This window comes from Corythoichthys intestinalis, chromosome 4, assembly GCF_030265065.1.
Source record: "Corythoichthys intestinalis isolate RoL2023-P3 chromosome 4, ASM3026506v1, whole genome shotgun sequence".
NCBI classification, from domain to species: Eukaryota; Metazoa; Chordata; class Actinopteri; order Syngnathiformes; family Syngnathidae; genus Corythoichthys; species Corythoichthys intestinalis.
This window is the reverse complement of record NC_080398.1, coordinates 56,447,669-56,471,235: the sequence shown is the minus strand read 5'-3', so window position 1 is coordinate 56,471,235 and position 23,567 is coordinate 56,447,669. Positions and strand designations below refer to the sequence as shown.

The following is a 23,567-nucleotide window of genomic DNA, read 5'->3' as shown; positions in this document are numbered from 1 at the left end:
ATAGCAGGGGTCTCCTACCTGGTCTTCAAGGCCCGCTGTGATCCTGGTTTTTGTTCCAACCACAGACTGTTGAACCAATGCTAAAACAAGTAGCACCTGAATCAAATGATTGCACTTGTAAAACACATGATTGGTGAAAAGGTCTCATCTTGTTTGTTTGAAATGAAATCCTGCACCTACAATGCGCCTTTGTGGAACAAATTGGAGACCCCTGGGCATAGACTTCATAATGATATTGACGGGTTAGATTCGACCTTCACTGCGCCACGCCTTCAAGTAGGAAGCAATTTCATAATCCGCTTCAGTTATTCACAATCTGTCGCAGCGACACATGCAGCGATCCAATGTTGGATTTAGGTTGAAAAAGTATGAAAGCTGTATCTCATACAAACAAGAAGGATTGTCTCAGGAGTGATTTGTTCGACGATTCCAGGTAATTACTATATTTTTCGTTTATTCACAAGAATTTTCAACGTCAAAAGCTCTGTTATAAGGCTGCCATCACATTGTCTAACAGACTAGCATCATTCTTCGACATATATTTACGTAAAATAAATGCTAACTGCACCCTTTTTTTTTTTTTTTTTTTTTTTGCTTTTAACCAAGAAACGAGACTGCTTTACGTCCATATCTATAAAGAATTCAGGGATTTAAGCATTTATTCACAAAAAATTTCACCGGAAAAGTTCTGTTTACATAAGGCGGCTGCCGCATTGACTAACAGACTAGCATCGTACTTCGACATATTTATGTAAAATAAATGCTAACTGCATATTTTTTTGCTTTAAACCACGAATAGAGACTTGTCTTATGTCCACATCTATGAAGAATTCAGGGATTTAAGCATTTATTCACAAGAATTTTCACAGGAAAAGCTCTGTTTACATATGGCGGGCCGCATTGACTAACAGACTAGCATCGTACTTCGACATAGTTACGTAAAATAAATGCTAACTGCATTTTTTTTTTTTTTTTTGCATTTAACCTGGAATCGAGACTGTTTTATGTCCATATCTATAAAGAATTCAGGGATTTAATCATTTATTCACAAGAATTTTCAACGAAATAAGCTCTTTGTCTGCGATTTCACTCAGTCAGCTTTGACAGCCACACCAACAATGCAGACCCCCTATTAATCGGCCCCGCACCCTGTGTCTCGCCAATATCATTGTGAAGTGGGTTAAAGGACATGTAGTGGCGTGGGTTACAAACCACTGCTGTTGCCATCGCCGAAACCACCAACATGCCAATTGCTGCAACCAGCTCAACCTAAAGAACATGTGTATGCTAGTTGCATGCAGTCCCTCCCCACCTCAAAAAGCTATTTGCACCACTGACCCTAGCTGTAACAACATAATGAATACAACACAAGGACACATGTTAGAGGACCTGCTTGTCTTGGACTGGAATGATTTTTTTTCACTCACCCAATCACTCACTCACTGAAAAATATTGAAAAAAAGAACATTTCATGCAAAATAACATGCCACAAGCTAAATAAATGATAACATTATACATGAAATTCATTATGTAGTACTATTATGAAAGTATGTGCAATTCCCCCCAAGGTATTGCCAGTCCAAAAGCCCTGACAGTAAATTGTGATTTCAATATTTTCCCCTTTGTCAATTTTCAGGTCCTCTACTACACATACATCCACAGTTCTGCCAGCAGGAGCATTAGATTGAAGGAAGCGATCAGGAAGGAGGTTTCTGACCACTTGATACCTGCTTTTGAAGAGCTCTTTGATCAAGTTGAGGATCACATTTTGAGCATCCTCATGGAGGCTTGGACAGTGCTTGTTGGCTTGGACAAAAAGTCCTTCCTGCAGGTTAGCACGCTTTATGCTTTTACTAATTTATTAGTTTTAAATAAAAGTAGAATACAGTATTTCAAAAAGCAAATACGTTAGCTAAATAAAAGCACAGTATGATGCAATTGTAAATACTTTGTGATTATGTATAAGATGTATGTAATATTAGACACTATGTTTAGGTATGTGTATACGAAGATGTACGATATGTCGACACTTGGGAACACAGGGAGCTCCAGCGCTTGTACTCTGAGTCTATGCAAAACATCAACCAGGTCAGTCAAGAAACATGAGGGCCCAAATACACCAGATGCATGATCGTCGCGGTTCTGGTCCGACTCGGGTAAAAAATAGCGCCAGAGCCAATCCGTTCCCATTATATCCTATTGTTCAACGTATACCGGCCGCGTCAGTGCTCCAGATTGACTGCGGACCATCTCCGGCGTGCCGCAGCTCGCCAGATGGTTTGGGCTATTTTCTATTTTTGCCGGACACGCAGCCGACAAAATGGGCGGAGCCGAGCCTGGAGTCAACAGCCCAGTTGCTTATTCACGGTACAAACACCAGCGAACATGGACGAAGAACGTTTCATCATGGAGGTGGAAAGTCACAAAGTGATTTACGATGCAGCAGATCGGTATTATAAGGACAGCATTAAAAAGGAAGCTGCAAGGTGTCCCATTATGTTTGTTTTTCTGGCAATGATATCAAACACACGACGTGCTGACAACTTTGAGCGAGAAAAATGCAGCGTATCTGGAAGTGGTTCCACTGCACAAATTTTCGTGCCCGGCGCACACACAATGTCGGTTTGTACAGAGTCGAGGGGGAAAAGTACGAAAGAGAATAAAGAGACACCCACAAGTTTCGACCTGGTGGTCTATTTGAGACGTTTCTCTTTTTTCTCTCCTACATTTTACTTGACGTTTCATAGAAAAACCAACAGTTTGCGCTGGGCACAGAAATCTGCAGTGTTGAGACACCAATTCTAAGTACGCTGTTTTTTTTTTAAATGTAGTATATAATTCGCAATCCATTTTATAAATATTATAGATTATTTAACAGATGTTTATAACAGCTCTATGAGATGTTATGTGCCATATATTTTAAATGTGCACAAAGGTATTTATAAATATTATAGATTATTTAACAGATGTTTATAACAGCTCTATGAGATGTTATGTGCCATATATTTTAAATTTGCACAAAGGTATAAGGCCACCGACACAACCAGGGGCAAACAAGCCCCCCCCCCCCCCCCCAGCCCCTACACACGGAGCCCTGACCTCAACATGATGCAGTCAATCTGGAATTAAGAGACAGACACAACAAAAATATCTACTGGACTGTCTCAGAAAATTAGAATACACAATATTCTAATTTTCTGAGACAGTCCTGTATATTGTTCTATGTAAAGGACGTCAGCCAAGGTCGGCCCCCCACATTTTTACCACGCCAAATCTGGTCCCCTTTGCAAAAAGTTTGGACACCCCTGCTTTAAATGGTGGATTAATGTACAGGACTGTCTCAGAAAATTAGAATACACAATATTCTAATTTTCTGAGACAGTCCAGTATATGCAAAGAAACAATGTTCTCTCGCTCTGCTTCTCTGATGAGTACAGACTCCGTGTGTTTTTCGGTGTTTTAAATAGCACATTATAGCGCGCGATCACGCGAGAGCTCACGAGGAAATGGAGTTGGCGGACCGCAGCTGTGCGCAGCCGGTATGATTTGCCTGTTTTTGACGTATTGCGTGGCACGCACTCAACACTGAGCCGGACCGAAACCGGAACGATCATGCATCTGGTGTATTTGGGCCCTGAGCCAACAACGATAACGTGCTATGAATGTTTGTGTTTTGCAGCAGGCCAACATATATATGCCTGTTAAAAACTCGTATTACTCCTGTCATGAAGAAGAAGAATGTGAATTTTGCGCACAGTTGACAAAATGCAATGTGGAAAAGTGACATTTTTCTTTTTTCTTTGGCCATTTAGAAACCGTTTACTTAAAGCTCATCTTAGAGTTGCTGCCACTGTTTTAAAATTCAACTAGTAAATTACATATTTTGAGATATGTTTGTAATTACTATCCTTTCTAAATTGCATCAGTGTTTAAAATGAATTATCTTCCATGCGTGAAGGCGCTGACATGCAGTCAATATCAGCATTTAATTCATAAGCAGTGTTGTTAATCTTACTTTGAAAAAGTAAAAAGGCCTGTCACCATTATCGTAGTCTTTTTGTGGTTGCCAGAGCGTGCATAATCCCCCCACCTAGCCAATCATCTTTGTGTTTGCAACGGCGTCACCACCCCCTTACCCCGTCCCACACTGCGCACTCCAGGCAGGAGGCAGCTATGTGTCTCAAAATTAACTTATGAAAACTCGCGCTTCATTCTGACACATTCTGTTGCTAGTCAGATTTTGTATGCTGCAGAGCCAGCTGTGGGAGTGTTGCGACATCGCACCTGCAGCTCATCCTAGCTCATCAATAGTAGTATAATGTATAAACGCAGGCCATGCAAGAGAAGAGCGCCGAGATATTGTCTTGCTGATCGCCATTTGACATCTCGCACTATAGTCTCGTTACATTTGCTTGTTATGCCCCTGCCTTGGGTCTTTTTAATTTGTGTCCTACTCTCGTTTGTGAACCTCTACCTTGTGCAGGTATTTGAGTGTTTTTATTTTCATCTTTTTCTGCTGTCTGCCTATCGTCTTAGTTTGCCCTCCAGTTTGTATTATTAAGCCCCGTTGATCTACTGTCACGGACCCCTTTAGTTGTGTCTACTTTTCCGCGATCACGTGTTGTTTTTTGTTTGTATTTATTAAACCCTTGTACGCATCCCCTGCATGTTGTCTGATTCGAGGTCCAACATTGTTTCCGCATTTGCAGACGCTAGCACATTCAACCAAATTGTAGTTACGCGGCCCTGCACATCCTCAGTAACAGTAACAGCGTTGCAAAGATTGGGAAAGTAATTGACTACGTTACTCAATACTGACAAAAACGCCATTAGAAACGCTGTTATACTCTACTGCCATTATTAACAACACTGTTCATACGTAATTAGTTGAAAATATCTGTTAAATCTAGTAAAAACTCAAGCTGATGCAAAAGTTTGGACATTTAAACGTGAATTAATCTATATAAATCTAAGAAAACATTGTTACATCATTATTGTGCCACGTAATAATAAATAATAATAATTATTATAATAATAACAATGCACTGGATATATTTAGCACTTTTCAGGACACTCAAAAGACTCTTTACATTGCATTATTCTTTCACTCCACTTTAGAGTGTGGTAAGTAAATGGTGTTATACTTATATAGCGCTTTTCCACCTTTCAAGGCGCTCAAAGCACTTTACACTATATTGCCATCTACCTACTGGTGACGCAGCACCAGGAGCAATGTGGGGTACAGTATCTTGCTCAAGGATACTTAGGCAAGTTCATCAGGGCGGAGAATCGAACCTACAACCTCTGGGTTGGGGGACAACTACTCTACCACTGAGCCACACCATCCCCAAGTTAGTATTGTAGCCACAGCTGCCCTCAGGTACTCCGACAGAAGCGAGGCAGCCAATTTGTGCCATCGGCCCTTCTTACCACGATCAACCAATCCTTCTCACACTACTTTCATAACACAGTCTTGGTTTACCAAAATTACATATAATATAATTAGGTGACCCAGTGTCACTGCTCTTCTTAGGCTAAAATACTATTAAATAAATAAAATAATTCATTGTAATATCATAACACATTGTTGTTTGTGTTTTCTAAGTTGGTGCAGAAGAGTATGACATCGCCATCCAATAATTCATCCAGATTCTTTTCTCAAGGCCACCTGGACTTTGAGTCTTGGTCCAATGTGCCTTCACAGTACCAAGGCTATCGCTTAGGCTCCTTGCTTCGCCACCATCAAGAGATCTGGCACTTTATGTCTTTCCTTGAGAATGAAGATGCCAGGTGAGTAACGATATGCAACACACAGCCACACATTTTGGCTATACAGTACTGTACAAAGTTTGTACTACTTGTGTATGCCAGAAAATTATTTGTTAAATGGGTGAATTACACTCATCTACACTTATCAAGAGATATAATCAGGGGTGAAAGTCGGCCGGAACGAGCCGGAACTCTGTACCGAAATGAGTTTTCGAGCCCGAACACTGTTCCGGCAAAACCCTATGCGTGATGGTTTGTTTAAAGTATTGTATTTTGTCAAATGATGCCCTCTGGCAGCGGCGTTAGGTGTGTCTGAACTCTTGCCTTTTATGACTGAGAAACAGATGTGTCTGACATGGGTAAGAGACAGTTACGGTCTGGTTCGGCCCACGTAAGCTGTAAGTTGTTTCTGTTGATGTATGTTAGTGTTGCTGTTTGTGGTTAAGATTGGAAATACTGTTTGCTTGGTTATGTTTAGCTATTTGCTATGAGAGAAGTGTGAATACCTACGTTAGCATTCATAGCATCTAAGCTAGCTAGCTTGGACTGATTTGATTTACTAAATTTACATATTGATTGTATTGGAGGGACGTTTGATTACCAATTGTTTTGTGTAAAATGTTTATTGTTAATATGATTAATGAATAGAAATGTTTATTGTTAATATGCCTGTCATTTTGAACATTAGTGTATGTGTGCGTTGCAGCTTTGAGATTCGTCAAAGCGAAAAAGTAAAAGCTTCAAATTCAAATATCCACTATTGCCTCGTTTTGCTGTCTGTCAACCTAAACAAATTCATGTTTACTGAGGACAGAACACTATGTAAAACAAAAACAAACCAAAAAAAACGCTTAGTGAATGCAGGGAAAATTGATGGAACAGAAAATTGATCAGCTCTTTAAGAGAAAGGAAAGAGTTGAAGAGGCTTATTGATTTTATCTACTGTCCATTTATTTAGACTCGTCAAGTGTCATTGTAAATTCTCACTGAACGTAAGAGAAGAATTAACATGTCTGGAACTGTTTACTTAGCAAAAACAAGTTAAATAACTAAAAACCTGTATAATATTCTTGTATCTTCAAAGTAGCCTCCCTTTGCTATGATTACTTTTTTGTACACTCTTGCCATTCTCTTGATGAGCTTCAAGAGGGAGTCACCTAGAATGGTATTGGACTTCACAGGTATGCCTTTTCAGGGTTTATTAGTGGAATTTATTGCTTTATCAGTGGGGTTGGGACCTTCATTTGTGTTGCATTTAATGAGGCATGTACAAACTTTTAGCCTGTACTGTATGTTAGTTATACCTTTATTATTATTAAAAAAAAAAGTAAACGTTTACATTAGGTTCAATTTTAATGTACATCCAATGTTCTTAAATAGTTAAAATTGAGGATTTGCATTTAGGAAATGAGGAAAAAAATTAGGAGATGGAGGTTGGATTTAGGTGACATCTGTTTTTGTTTTATTTTTCAAATCATTGAAAATATACAATTTTGAATGAAAAACACTTTTTGTTTGTATGTGTTATAGGAATAACTATAGAATAATTATAGGAATAACAAAAGCAGTTTTATCTGCATCTCAGTGGGAGTTCCGGCAAGAAATTCTAACCACTTTCACCCCTGGATATAATGCTATATTTATTACAGTTAACTTACTGTAAATAATTGTTGGACAAATGAGTTGAAAATATATTTGTACAATGTGGCAATGCCCTTGAGTGTGTATCATGTCAAATGAAAGTCGGTTTGAAATGTTTGTTACCAGTATTCACCTGGAATGCTGGCTGGACATGGAGCAGTACAGGAGGATTCCTCAGACGAACAAGGCAGTGAGACAGGCCCGATCTTCTCACATCGCAAGGAAATATCTTAACGGAAACTACTTTTTTGGCTCCCAAAGTCCTGCCACAGAAGAGGAGCAGAATAATGTGTGTTTGAAAACTGAGTTTGAGTTATACAATTATGTGAATTATTAAATTTGAGAAAATGTACTATGGATCGAGGGGTAAGAACACGCTGCCTGTGATATGGCAATCCAGATTTGGCATGTAAGCTCCTGCTGAGACCTCAAATCACATCCAATAAACCGAGACCTTTGCAGCTCTCGCACAGTGTTCTACAGCTTCTCTTTTAGTCTTATGTAGAATGCTGCCGACAGTTCTGACATGGTTTCACTAGAAGATCTGAAGATCAAAGACATGGTTAAAATTAAAATGAGGTGGGTTAGAGGTTTGTGGTTTGGATCCACAAGACAAGAGCAGCCCTAGTAGGAGAAAGTCTCTTGTCTAAAGTTAGTTTTTTAGATTGAAGTATAACTGCAGGGGGGCATACTGTGAGAGGGCATTTGCCGCTTTGATTTTATAGATCAAGGGACGATACAGTATGTTATTATTTTAAGTCACTGGCTGAAACATTGACTGCAGCTTAATGCAATGCAGTACAAAAACTGCCCCAAGCAATAAACTTTAAAGCAGGGGTAACTAGAGGTGGGTAAAGTAGCCAAAATTCTACTTATTTTACTTAATTTTACTTATAAATTTAAGAGTACTGTTACTTCTTAATAAGATTACTGTTCTCAAGTAAAAGTAGCCATCCAAAATTTTACTCAAGTACAAGTAAAAAAGTATTCGTTGAAAAGAATAGTCAATTAATGAGTAACATTTTGAGTCACTGCTTACAATGTCTGATTTTTAAAATGTCATTATTTAAATTTTTTTTTTTTCTAAGCACAACCGTCCAAAGAACATGAGCGCCCTCTGGTGGAGAAAAACATTTTTACCTCTGATTGGTAAAAGTTATTGTTGCGACGTCTCACTGGTGAAAGAGGAGACAGCCACTGTCGGCATCTCCGATAGAAATAAAGTAGGGCTGTCAAAAGATTAAAACTTTTAATCGAGTTAATCACAGCTTAAAAATTATTTGATCGTAATTTAATTGCAATTCAAACCATCTCTAAGATATGCCATATTTTTCTGTAAAATATTGTTGGAATGGAAAGATAAGACACAAGACGGATATATACATTCAACATACTGTACATAAGTACTGTATTTGTTTATTATATCATAAATCCACAAGATGGCATTAACATTATTAAAATTCTGTTAAAGGGATCCACGGATAGAAAGATTTGTAGTTCCTAAAAGATAAATGTTAGTACAAATTAGAGTAATTTCATAATAAAACCCCTCTTAATGTTTTCGTTTTAATAGAATTTGTAAAATTTTCAATCAAAAAATAAATTAGTAGCTTGCCATTGTTGACGTTGCCGAGCGGTGACGTCACACGGGCTCCCTGCTGTTCTTCCACGTAAGGCAGTGATTGAAATACACCACAAGGTGTCAATGGTGAGTTTTAAATTACTTAGAAATCAAGACAATGAGTGTGTTTTGTCCCTCAACTGACGCCGTAGTTCCCCGTTTACTGGTCCATCCACGGTAATTTGAGTGCTGGCTTCACAACGTACGAGACCTCTGATAGTGTTTATATTGTGACTAAATATTGCCATCCAGTGTATTTGTTGAGCTAAACAAAATGTTTGAATAGAGTTTGACCAAAGTCTGAATTAGTTTTATGTGTATTTTACATAGCTATTTTGATTGGGAATGCCAGTTCTCGATGGGTCTTGTCTCCATTCCATGTCAGGTAGTCTAGGCACATTGTTTTGCATCCTGATTAGCGTCTGGCTAATACATGTTAGGTCCAACATAAAATTCCAACCTTTTACTTCACTTTCTATAATTTGTAAAGCTGGACCACACATAACAGTATGTAGACTTATGTTCAAAACGACATGCATTTTAACAATAAAACACTTGAAAAAATTGTTGTTCAAACGTCCATCTAGTCTGATCAATATGTAAATTTAGTAGAATAAATTTGCTTAATTGGCCTAACAAAAGTCTAATAGCTTAAATGCTACAAATGCTAACGTATTTACAATTCTTAACATAGCAACTCTATATTCTTAATATTCTTAATTCTCATAAAAAACATAAATCTACAAACTGTAGCTCTAAACTTAATTACAAATGCATACACAAACATATATTAGCTGAAACAACTTACAGCATGATGTGGGCCAAACCAGAGCGCAGCTATCCTTTATCCATGTCAGATGTCTGAGTCTGCTCCACAGTCATCCAAGGTGACAGTTCAGCCAGGCCCAACGCTGCCAACAGAAGGCAGTGTATCCTCCATCATTAAAAAAAAAATACAATACTTTTGGATTTTTTGGATCGTTATTTTGAGATTTATGGCTACTTAATTGGTTAATTCCAATTTACATGGAAATTCGGTTTATGTTGCCGGCGTAAGGAACGGAAGTCGTTAGTAACTAGAGGATTCCATGTATCAATAATAAGTTGAACTCTTTCAGTGCCAATGAAGAGAAAACAACCCGAATCCAATTGTTGAGTACCAACAATGACATTCTCATCAACTTTATTTAACTCATTTGCTGCCTTCATTTAGGTTGTAACACTGATCATGTCAATTCTCGCAATAATTCGGATATTGATAAATATGAATGTGCATCATTTCAGGGCACCATGATGGGGACCCCTGCTTTGAAGCTTGGCCAAGGGGCCTTTGCAGATGAGTTTGCATCCTGCTGTCTTTTCAGGCTGTGCTTGGCCAGTTGTTATACTGTATGTCTTATAGGCCAGAGCACTAGGCACTTTCCATTGTGGCCCTCCTCCAAGTTTGGCTCCAGAGGGGTCCCCGTTTTTGTGGTGTAATCAGACAGAGTCCTGAGTCATACTTTGATTAAGTTAATCCCTGATTTAGATTGTTTGTCCTGTGTTACTGAATCAGGGGGGCATGGGGCTTGCTAGAACTTTTTTTTTTTTTTTTAAATTATTGTTACTGGTTTTTTTACTCTGTGAAGCACCTTAAGCAGCATTTAGCTGTTTAAAGGTGCTTCGTATATAGAGATGTCTTGATTGATAGACTCATGGATCATTACGACTGACGTGACGACTTACTCAAGGAGTTTTTTGTACAATTTTTATCCATTTATTACTACAGTTTTTAGCATTTTAAATCTTGTTTGTCCATCAGAATGGACTTCCAGCCCAACTGCTTTGGCTCTCCATTAATTTATTTGGTCATACAGTCTCAGAAATGGCCTCCTTTCATCTACTGACTCCCAGTCCAGTTCCGTTCCTGGTTGTCATTACTAATGCTAGAGTTCTAGTCCAGATGCACATGAGTGTGTGTGTGGGTACGGGGTACACTCTGAACTGGTTAACAGCCAATCACAGGGTACATATAGACAAACAAACATTCAATCACAACTAAAAGCACAACATCAATCTGATACTTTTTGATCCTGGATGTTTTGGAGATGTGCTTTGTCTGTTTTTCTTATGACAAAATCTTTGCACCCACCCCCTCCTTTTTTTAAAGTTATGTGGAAATATTTTACAATTTGATAATAAACAGCCACTGACAAATGAGGACCAAAAGCAGACAAAGTGGATGACAAGAATGAGTGGATTTGGGGAATGATGTTGAACAGCATGAGACAGTCATTTTTAGTCTGCGTTCTAATAGTGGGAAATCAGACAAGACCACTCACCTTATGTTAATTCATTGATATACAATCATCCACCTATGATGTGACTTTCCTGTGTCTAACTGTGGCTTTTTTAATCATGTATATTTAACTGTGTAGATACTGCACTTGACTGGTGGACTGGAACTTCTGAAACGTGAGTGTCTCTCAAAGACTGTTACTGTGGAGATCCAGGACATCATTAGAGCTCACATTGAGAAAACATGGCTGCCTCAATTTCTGGCTACAAGGGAGTTCACAGAACGGCAGAAAGGCAAACCAAAGGTAGATAACAGAGCCAATCATAAAATGAGAATGTACTAAGATTTTATACCACTTCAATAGAGAAAACCGAAATACGGTGCTATTTTTGATGTTGTTCTAAATGAGTGTTTTTAGGTGAATTTGGGCTAGGTTCATACCGCATGTCTAAATGCAGAAATTCGAATTGTTTTTTCGTGTTTTTCTGACATGAGCAGGGGTGAAAAGTGGGCCAGAACAGTCAGGAACGCAGCTCCGGTATAAGATTCAGGGCCGGAATGCTGTTCCGGTACACTGTGCTTTGATTCCAAAAATATGACGGCAACTGTCAAAACGCTATGTAAAAGAAATTAATAAATGCTAAGCTGCCACACATGTATTTCATCTCCAAGAAGAAAACAATCTACCAACATCAGCTTTACGTACACAAGTGTTAACAACAAGCATAATAAAGTGTGTAGCGAAATCCGTTTCCACCAATATTTATTATTTATTTTATTCCACGGATGGCATGGAGGTTTCCCCTGCTGCTGCAGTTATCTGAGTCTGACGATGTCACGTCACGTCAATGTGCGAATGCACGCAGCAAAGCAAAACGCCTGGACTCATTTATCCGTTCAATTTGGCTGACGTACTGACATGTGATCAGCAGAGATAGTTAGCTCTGATTGGTTCAAATGTGCATGTTTTCTGGAACAGCAAAAAAAAAAAAAAGTTTGTTGAACCGATGCGACAAAAAAGGGCAATGCAACAGAAAATGGATCAAATCTTTAAGAGCAAGGAAAGAGTTGAGGAGGCTTATTTATTATATTTAGTTTTATTTGCTCTGATGGGAAGGTTCAGAACATCTTAGCTGTCAATGTGCACTTTGGACTTATATTTGTTCATTTATGTTAGGCTACTTATTCATTTCCTTATGATTTAAAAAAAAAAATCAATGTTTGCGCGATCTTCAAAATACAGGCATGCAAATCTCTCACCTTTTGGCGAAATTTGCCGTTTTGAAGTCAAAAAGGATGACCTACGTGAATCGTGTAGATCCGAGCAGAACATTTTTAAGGGGGGGGGGGTGTAGGCATGTGCCGGTTACCTTCACGGTTTACCATGCTATGAAAACGTCGCGGTTACAAAACCACTAACATTTTCCGTCATACAGTAGTACGTATTCGTTATTTTTCATGTGTCAAAAATGCAGCCAGAAGTGGCTTGGCGCGGCAGCGCTTACCCCTTCCCCTGTTTGATGCTGCGTGTGTCAGTCACGCTATTCCAGCAAACCCAAAAACAACACTCCAAACATAAGGCGTATTTTTCTTCAATTTATTGATGTCTCAAATTGTGGTAACTGAAATATACCAAATGAATACAGTTAAAACGTTGTACAATCGTATTTTTCCACGTGTGAGAAGCTTCAACAGTTTAGCTACATGAAAAAGTTCCTTTCAAATTCAATACACAAAGTTACTAAAAACTTACAAAGACGAATGATAGACAAGGCTTAGCTAGGAGAGCAACTTCATTGATGTTAATCACAGCCGCTGAGAGGGAAACAAGTTTAAATGCAGGGGAGGAAAAAAGAGAGCGTCAAAGATCGCTAATTGCGACAGATGATCTTGTCCTAAGCACAAATTCACGCTCGCTGGACGAGGAGAGGTCTCACTCCCAATTTTTTTTTTTTTTTAGATGAATGCATTTGCCAGCATATTGAATTTGGTGAGTAATTGTTTCAATCGTTTTCATATTTTGCGGTATGACAAAGTTACTGCCGTTCGTTGCAGTTTGCGTTGAACACTGCCAGAGCTAGCCAAATCTCCGGTGAAAAAAATAGCTCCCGTTAAGTTACCGTCAAGCTTGGGTATATAACGGTAATATAAAAGCAGTGTTGTCAGTAACGCGTTATGTGAGTAATGCATAACTGTTATCTGATTACTTTCTTTCAGTAAGGAGCAATCTAACGCGTTCATTTTTGTAAATCAGTCATTTGATTAAAGTTAATTTCCTTGATGCCTGTGTGTTACTATTTTGTTATTGCCCCATAATGTATGTAGAATGAAGAATACTGTAGTCATGGGAGTGACATCACATGTCACATTTTCTAATCGGGGATGGAAAAAAAAAACAGGTCACGTGTATTACCATGATGCGTGAGCCGTGAGCGCTGGGAGTTTGCAGCCAAAACAACATAGCCTTGCTACGTCGCCAGGATGCAATGAAATAGGCAGGAGATATACTACAAACGGCTGCATTTGCACACTGGAAACACAGCCATTACGTCACATTTTTGTCCAGTAAAGATGACAAAAATATCTTGCGCTGGCTCAAAAAGACTGTTGACCGCTAAAAGCATCCAATTCAAGCACCACTTGGAATTACAACACAACAGGTAACAAGACAGCCAGGACTGTTTGATACTGCTCGTGCTCAATCCTCGGTTCAAGCTCAGTTGTTTGTGAAGGTTTTGAAAGCTTAGGTTTAAAGAAATTCTAAATATCTATCTTGCCTCCTCAGCTGTAGTTTTGGCTAAGCAAAGCAAACAGCTGTCTCTAAGGTGCTATAGTCACATGATCTGTTCGAAAAATAATTTGGACCCATTATGAAATACTTTGAAGGATTCTTGTTTATTTCATTCATTTTTGTTGTTTGTTTTATTGCTCTAAAACTTTTATAGACAACATTTTAATGGCCATATTCAATGGTCTTTATTTTAAAGGGGAAGTTCAGAATTTTTTGCATTAGGCTTAATCTTTGAGTTAGCCGGGGTTTAATTAGTCGTTGGAGTTGATTTGAACAAATTCTGTGCAGTTTGCCAGTTATTTGTTAGTTTCAGGGCTCCTGAGTGGCTAAGCTAGCGCTGGTCATTGGTAGTTGAAATCAACTCCTTCAACGAATTAAACCCCTGCTAACTCGAATATTAAGCCTTATGTGAAAAATTAAAATTGTCAAATTCGCCTCATGTAGGATGTTTCGCCGACGGAGGACATTTTGGAAGAACACCGGAACATATTTCCTCCACACCCTTCTCACCTTTTTAACCCCTGACCCATTTTCATGCCTGAAAATAAGTCATTATTAAAAAAGTCATTTGGACTTATTTTTCTTAATGTATGTTACTTATATATTTATTATTTAAAAAAAAAAAAGGCAAAAGTAAATGTTTACATTAACTTCAATTTTAATATACATCCTATGTTCTTAAGTAGTTAAAATTGAGATTTGGCATTTAGTATGTGAGGAAATGAGGGAAAATAAAAATCAGTAGATGGAAGTTGGGGTTATTGCTCTTTTTGCTAACTTTTATTTTGCAAATCATTGAAAAAATACAATTTTGTATGTACAGTTTTTGTTTGTGTTATAGAAATAACTGTGCCAAAACAGTTTTCTTTGCATTTCAGTAGTTTTAGGAGGTTTGACCCCGCCTCTTACCCCCGCAAAAAATGAAAATAAATAAACAAAATTTCTGGCTCCGTGGCGACCTTCACGTCGGGGAGTTCTGGCAAGAAATTCTAGCCACTTTCACCCCTGGACATAAGTGAGGCATTAACTTGACAGCCTGAACGGGACAAGTCGCATAGAAGTGGACCATTTCAGACCCGATCTACTGTAGGTCACTTTAGTATGTGGTTTTAAATCTGTTTTGGGCCACATTTTTCAAAATGTGGCGGCGGTCAACTCTCAAGTCTTCCAAATCAAAATTCATGCAGCAATTACATCAGCAAAGAGTGAGAGAGGCAGGGAGGACGGCAGCGATGGAGCTGTGCATTAACTCTGCTTTTCAACAGCAGGCAGGCTTGACCACAATCATGAAAAAAATAAAATGAAGAAAAAAAAAAAGAAAAAAAAAAGGATAAGCCTGAGAATGCTCAGTTTTCTTTCTGTGCGCCAAATGAGCAATATTTCAAAATTGCTTACATGGCTTAGAGTCGAGGCAAACTGACCGTATGTGTGTACGTCTTGCACGTTCTATCCATACATATAAACTTGGAATTTAAGACTAAACTGGCATTTTTTCTGTCTTGTTATGTGTCCTCTTTTTGGAAAGCAAAATATTATTTAATAACATGGAGCCAGCATGTGTAGTCATTCATTTTGATGCTTCTGCGATGCGGGTCAGTTTGCTCAGTTTGTGTGTTGCCCGGTAAGAAAAGTAGCTATTGGCTGTCCTAAAAGTCGCTAGATGACGTTATCACCTAATTTGCATGATTGGCAATTTGCATGTAACGAGGAATAACAGAGTAACACTGTAGGAGAAGCAAAAAAGTGAGTTAAAAAAAACACAAGCAAAGGCTGTTGGATTTTTTAGCAAGTCGCTTTTTTGATCAAAAAAAAAAAGTCGCCAAGAGGCTTTGGAAAGTCCCTAGATCTAGCGAGAAAGTCACCAAGTTGGCAACAATGTGCTCAAAGCGTGTCAGACTGCGAGTTAGTGTGCATGCGTAATACTTGAACATGCTCAATGGAAAAAAGCAGCCTGAACGGGCACGCCAATGAAACGGACATGATGAAAAATTGGAATTGTGCATGAAGACCTGCGGTCTGAACCAAGCCATAGTGACATTATCAAAATAGATTGCACGTGTGGCAGCAGATACTGTACATTCAAACTGACATTTCAAATCCAAACTACACACTAGTTTTTACCAGATTGTAGTGTGCTCATGTTGGCAAGAGATGGATCATGGAGAAGGAAAAATAACGGAAATGCATAAAATCTACTCACTCCCTATGGGGTCCCCCGGTTAATATCTTTATATTAATTACTAACAATTTATGCCTTAAAAGTTCTAAACACAGTATATTCACATGTTACAATGTTTAAATTATTCACATGTTACCGTCTGCGAGTCTGCGACCTCAGCACCCTTTGTGTGTATGGGGGCTTTGTGAACTCCTGGCCCTGAGGCCCAGAATCCCCATAATCTGGCCCTGCTCAGATGCGCTTACCCATTCTATTCATGAAGGTTGTGAACTGAAATGTTGAGAAAAGGCAGCCTTAGTGGAGTCAAATCTTCACTGGAATGAAATTCTACGTGAACCTGAATCAAAACTGACAGTCGTCCGCCAGGGACTGAAGACTCTGGATTATGCGGTCTTGTACCTCATACCCCTTGGACACTACCCATCAGACCTCCCGAAGGAAATGATCTGTGAATCCACAAATGACCAGAGGTGGGTAGAGTAGCCCAAGATTTTACTCATGTAAGAGTATGGTTACTTCAAAATTATATGACTTAAGAGTAAAAGTAGTCATCCAAAAAATGTACTCAAGTACAAGTGAAAAAGTATTTGGTGAAAAGAATACTCAATAATGAGTAACGTTGTGAGTAACTGCTTATGTTGATTTATTTATTCTTAAACAATGGTATTTTTATTCTTAGCACAAAGTTATCTATATGAACTGTTATTATATTCGTCCAAAGAGCATGAGCGCCTCTAGTGGAGGAAATAGTTTCTAGTTTGAATATTTGAATAGTTCTTTTGTAGTTCTTATTATGAAATTAAAGTGCCTGTGACACCATAAAAAAAATCTTAATAGCAATATTATTGAAAGGAAAATCATATTTTGAGACGATTCGACTACTATATACAACGATTTGGCAAAGCACAGATGACGAGAAATGAGTCCTTTAATCTGCCGTTTAACCCCGCCTGTTATTATTGCGCTCTGGCGTCTAATCTGGGTGATGACATCGGAGGAGTAGTGAGTTCAGAATTCAGCCCAATGGAGGAGGAAGCGTTTTTCAGCGATTATGGTTCAAGTGTGGATCTTTCAAGTGATATTGTCGATCCAGAGGAAGCATAAAACCATATATGTTTGAGTCGTTTTTGGAAGTGGAGGAAGATTTAGAATCACAACAAACACTTGGCTGATGACTAGAGCATACTGTAAAATTTCAACAGTTTTTCTCTCTACTCCAATATTTTTACAGGATATTATTTGTATCTAAGTATTTTTCCCGATTGCTAAATAAATTGTATGGTCATGACAAATCACGGTCTTGTGCTAAATGAATATGAAATATTAGAAATGCATTTATTCAGTACGACAGGGCGAAATTACTGCATAATGGTCAAAACTGCAAACTTCTTAAACCTCCTGAACGGTATTTGATGCCACTGGAGTTAGTCTGGCTCTTTTCATTTCCCAGCGGGGACTCTGAGACAAAAAGTGTAAATAAAAGAGGAGTGTGAGCGCTATGCTACATGCTAACCTTCCAAGTCTCTCCCTCACCTTTCGAAAACGAAAAATCACACAAAACTACCCTTACTCATGTCACATACGTGCAGGAGTGATATGGCGTGCAAGTTTCGGCTCGTCATTCCCCTGCTGCGGCCCCGGCAGGAGTGCTCGTCGCCAGGTACGCACCTGGGGAATGAACGCCGAAAACGGCACATTCTCGGTAGACAAACCGGCCGACGTTGCAGCGCGTGGCTGCCCGAGCCCAAGCCGAGGATAGTGCTCTCTCGGCAGGCACACGGAGAGGGCCGAGAGGGCTGGAAGTCTCTACACCAGTGGTGTCAAACCGATTCCATAAAGGGCCGCAGTGGGTCCTGTTCTTTGTTCGAACAGATCCAGCACAGACAGTTCAACCAATGAGGTTTCTACTAAAATAAACAGCACCTGACTGCAATCAACTGATTACACTTGTAAGACACCAGATTGGTGAGAAGGTATTCATCTCGTTTGGTTGGAATGAAATCCAGTACCCACTGCGGCCCTTTGAGGACCGATTTGACATCTGTGCTCTACACAATCGAGAACCGCAGAGGAGAGCGCGTGGCTGGCCGAGCACGGGCGCTCATTAGCCGGCGACCATGGTGTGCGACAAGCCACCGGTCGTCGGCCGAGGGAGGCGGCCACTCCCGCCTTTTCGGTGGACAGGGACCATTGTCACCCACAAAATGCAAGACAACTCCTTATTAAAACGTGTGCCATGATCCCAGTATTTGACATAATATAAAACACGTAGCTTATTCACTTCCTCGTCTGTCCAAGGGTCCCACAGTTGTTGGACGTGTTTTGCCCATTCTTCGCGGTGAACAGGATCTTTTTGAAACCCGAAAAGGCTGACACGCCTCTCCTTGGTGGAGCACAAAAAGCCTAAAGCACATTGGGCTGGCGTAATGCAAAAAATAAACAAATTAATCCACAAAATCAGCAGAATACGCAGTCATTCTGCATACTATAGTAATAGCTGTATAGTGAAGATGATTAGTCTGCTGACGTCACACTCGCCTTCTTCCTCAGTCCAGACTATGGCTGGAAGTCACTTATTTCCGTGGCGTGGGATTAAAAAAATTGAATAAATATATCGATCGTTTCCGCACACATCCAAGTGGTCCATTTCATTCAGGAGCATAAAATACCACGTGAAATGTGAAATAAACATGCTTTTTGCTGTCATAGGCACTTTAAAAGGATCATATCTTCAGTTTTCCGTGGTCAATCGGTGCCAAATAAAAACTGGGAGAGAGGTTAAAATCCATGCTTTCGAGTCATGTTGAGGGCGGCACTCCATGTCAAATACTTAACTCTTGATGGTGCTTTAAAGATGCCACATGATTGAACAAGCCCGCATGTTCATAGAATGGCAAGCTTGCGTCTGATTGGTATAATGAAGTCATGTGATTATTGTTGCGACGTCTCATTGGTGAAACAGGTACAGCTGGTGTTGGCATTGCTGGCAAAAAAAAGTTAATATGTAGAATAAAGAGGAAAAATGTGACTAGCGTAGCCCAAAGAAGTGGGTAAGAGTAGCATTTCTTCTTCAAAAATCTACTCAAGTAAAAATAAAAAGTATGGCTTGGTGACATTTTTCTTAAAAAGGTTACCTGAGTAAATTTAACTCAATACTACCCACCTCTGCAAATTACATGTAGACTGGTGGGGCAAAAACTCACTGACACTTCAGTATCTTGTTAGAGGATATTTCAACCTGATCATTAGAACAGGGGATCGAACCCACAACCTTTGGGTTAGTAGATGATAATGATGTGCTTTTTTTCTCACTTGACAACCAACATTGGAAAATATGAATGTCTTAAATGACCTTTGCAGGATGTCATAAATGAGCGATGAGGGCTGTTAGGACTTTTCATTTCAAACCGGTAGATGAAAATCCAGATATCCCCAAGATGCTGAGATCAGAAGTTCCATATTTCTTTCATTATAATTTGGAAGAAAAATGATTGGCTTGCAAGTGCCAGCTTGTTTATTGGCCATACATATTGTTAATGTCTTTTAACTGACACGCATCTTTTTTTTGAGCAAGTTTGCAGGCATTTGCTGAATGGTTTGCAGTCTTGCCAACCTTAACTTCCTGTACAAAAAGCATGCAGCCTTTTCTTCCTGTTGCCTAATGGCCTTGAGATAAGACGTCAGGTTCACATTAGCAGCTCTGCTACATGTAAGAAACCACTAAATGCCGCCACTACTGTTGTCTCTCTCTCGGGTTACCTCATCAGGTATCACACGGGACACAGATTCTGCTGCTCTCACTCATTATGTTATCAAGTTAAATAGTTCGGCAACATGAATCCTCTCATTAGGTAGAAGGAGAAGTTGTTGTAGTTTAGCATTACGTGCCAGAGAAGAGTTGAGTAGAAGGGTACAAATGATAGCAATGGTGTGAAGGGGAGGTCAATGTTAGATTATCTCTACAAGATCATAGGAACAAAACACCTGACGGTAAAAAGACAATTCTAAAGAATACTGCTTATCTGTGTTTATGTTGATCATTTTTTGCTGTTTGTGTGTCTCTTGCCCTCTTCATTTTTCTTTCTCTGTTATTCAGGACAGCTCTCAAAGACAAAAGACAAGAAAAGGCTGGAAGGTGAGGCGACATCTACAGTGTTAGAATGCAGAGGCATAAAGCATTTCCAAACGTGTGATTTACTTCACTACTTGGCTTTCAGTGCTGGCTCTGTCAAACTCCATTTTGGAGTAGATGTTAATTTTCCCTTGTGGGATCCAGGATAAATAAGATTAAAGCATCAGCATAACTAAGCTTGCGTTGATGGTCTTTGGATTGTTTTCATGCAGCGGCATGTCACAGATAGAAAACATGAACATTTGAAGCAGCTTGATTACAAGACAGTTATCATACATGATTGGGACTTTGATCTTAATGAACATGATGTCATCACAAGACAAACTCAGCTCCATGAAGGGGGAGTATCATTATTTCAATTTTGTGTGAGCTCATAGCCTGCTTAACATTTTTCTATTTGATGTTCTACCACAAGAAGCTACAACACCTTTTCTGGGGACACTTTCAATGTCCTTAAAAGCTGCTCTCGATTCTCCGCAGAGTCAGGACTTGTGGATGAGTTCCTCTACGGAAATCCTTCTTTTTCGACGGTTTCTCCTCAACCCTACTTCCTGCTTGCAGTTCCAGCACTTTGTCTCTTGTAAGGGTGGTTTTCTGGAGAATGACTTGCTCTTTTGGTTGGAGGTGCAGAGGTACAAGGTACATAAATATACTGGGTATACTGAATACAGGCAGCCATGTCACCTTAATTAACTAAATAATTAGTCTAATTAATCAGACAGTAGGCAAAAAGTCTGAGGCCATCCATCGATTTATTTTAAAGGGATCCTCGATCTTAAAGACATGTAATTCTTAAATGTTAGTATGAGTCATAATAATTTGATATTAAAACCCCTCTTAACGTTTATGTTTTAAGAAAATTTGTAAAATGATTTTTACTGATAGGTTGCCATTCTTGTTGACAATGCAGTGCGGTGACGTCACATGGCCCGCTGCCAAACTGCCAGCGTGTTAAACGTTAGCTACCCCAACATGTCGTCGTTTCTGCCCTTCTAATTTGAACCAGGGTGGAAAAGTGAAGAAAAGGACAGCACTGTTGGTCGTTCACAAGACGAGCAGCAAAGGCAAAATGCAGAGCAGGAAATACCTGATGAGACAAGAGATGGGGAAAACTGGTGGTATACTTGCGGCAAGTGCGTCTCAATGACAACGGAGTGAGAGAGTGTATGCTGTCGAGAACTCCGTTTTTTGTTAGCAGATCTTCAAAGTGAGCTATTGCGTGATCAAAGTTATTCCAATATAATTATGTAGATTGTTAGCATCCAGAGCTGTTCTGTGCTTTACATGCAGTACAGGCCAAAGGTTTGAACACACCTTGTCATTCATGCATTTTTATTTTCATGACTATTGACATTATAAACTCTTACCGAAGGTAATAAAACTATGAATGCACAAGTGACATAGTCAGGATCGGATTTGAGCTGACTGTCCTCATTAAATTCGTCATCTGATGGGAACAAATCCTGGGATCGAGTGTCCTCCATGTCTTGTACATCCAACTCACGTTTAACTACATAAGGGTAGTCCATATTAAGTGCTCGGCGCGCATCAGCTGGCCACTGTACCGCTGCATCGGACGTGTCTGGATCAATTTGAGTGGCAGCATCATCAATATTAGGTGAATACTGAACAGACATACTTACTGCCTGATGAATTGACAGTAGAGGTGAATTATTAGCTTCCTCTGTGACTATCGGTACGCCCGAAGGTTTGCCTACCGCTGTAGCGACAGGAGCGGCTTGCCTGCTTAGGAGAGCGGTTTCTTGTCTAGTTTCTTGTCTTTGGCGCTTTATTGCGCGCATTTCACTCGCTATTAGAGTGCGTTGAGGTTTCTTGTGAGGGAAAATAATTGGAACAGTATTTCCGCTTCTATCCAGCCGCTCCGGTGAGCTAATATCATAAATTGTCGTCGACTAAAAGCCTCGAATGCGGTAGGAGAAAAATGGCGAGAACAAAGCCTTGGGTCTTTAGGAAGTTTTGTCAGTATACAGGCATTTTCCCAAACCTTTCTCCCCTTCTTGTCAATAGGAAATCTGTGGAGACTCACATCACTCCCCTTGTTTCCATTTGACTGGAAATTGCATCCAAAAGCAGCACATCGTTTTACTTAGCGAGTTTAAGCAGCAATACACGATTGTTGTACACATTGGAAACGTCCCATTTACGTCATCACTCCGAGCCTGCAAAACATGGCGCCAACTATCGGTCAAAATATGTACTAAATATTATAAATATTGCCATTGATTTAACATTTTATGGGTTTCTAACAACAATATTTTAGTACAAGAGAACAATTGTGGTTTATTAGACTATATGTCTTTAGGATCGAGGATCCCTTTAACGGATAACAGAAGCCATTGAGGCAAACTATAATGTTTAAGTAGTATAAGTCCTGATGGTAGCCAGAAAGGTTCCATCATTTTTTTTCCCTGAGGCACCTTCCTGCAAATTTATATACTATTGTACTGTAGGTACTAGAGGGCACCTCACGATTCGATTCCAATTACGATTCAAAGGCTACGATTTGATTATAAATCGATTATTGATGCCCCTCTTCAGCTATGAGCTGCTTTTAATGTTTCATACATTAATTCCGAAAATTGTACAAAAATCCTATCAGGCTTAAATAAACTACTATTTCAGTATCAAGTTAACGGTTCAAAACAGTAATTAAAATACTCTAGTCCCCATTCTGTATCAGCAGCTTTAAACTACATTCAATTAATTTAATGTTGTGAATTAACCGTTAAAGTTGTTAAAATTGCTCCCTTTATTCCATAATTTCCCTTCTGTCTACTTTCGACATGTGAAAGTTTTAAAACTTTTTCATCATTTAAAGATTCAAGTCAAGATTTTTCCTATTTAAGAGTATTTTAGATGAAAAGTTAATTAGGTTCGCTCGGAAGGTTCGCTACAACAGAGCCTTCCTGAGAAGTCTACTGCTTTAAGATGGCAGCTGTTTACTAATGCCACCGAGTCATTTCGCATCTAGTTCTATATATATGTGACATCTACCGTAGCATTATGTGGGCATAGTTTGTAGCAACGTGGGCGAAGTTTGTAGCAACTGGGTATTGTTTCTAGCGGCTGTCTGCGTTTTTTTTATCTACTGGCATGAGTTGCGGAATGTGGATGTTTACTCTTGGTCCGTTCCTC

The 23,567-nt window shown here is 39.3% G+C and overlaps 1 protein-coding gene across 1 annotated transcript in view; it reads left to right on the top strand.

Moving 5' to 3' along the window:
• Window positions 1-23,567, top strand: part of LOC130914349 (regulator of G-protein signaling 22) — a 48,548-nt gene that overhangs the window by 12,325 nt on the left and 12,656 nt on the right. Inside the window, exons 10-16 of the mRNA XM_057833449.1 lie at window positions 1,637-1,831; window positions 1,996-2,088; window positions 5,606-5,790; window positions 7,537-7,699; window positions 11,449-11,613; window positions 20,376-20,414; window positions 20,892-21,050. Of these exons, the coding sequence (XP_057689432.1) occupies window positions 1,637-1,831; window positions 1,996-2,088; window positions 5,606-5,790; window positions 7,537-7,699; window positions 11,449-11,613; window positions 20,376-20,414; window positions 20,892-21,050 (999 nt within the window). The remainder of the gene's footprint in view (window positions 1-1,636; window positions 1,832-1,995; window positions 2,089-5,605; window positions 5,791-7,536; window positions 7,700-11,448; window positions 11,614-20,375; window positions 20,415-20,891; window positions 21,051-23,567) is intronic.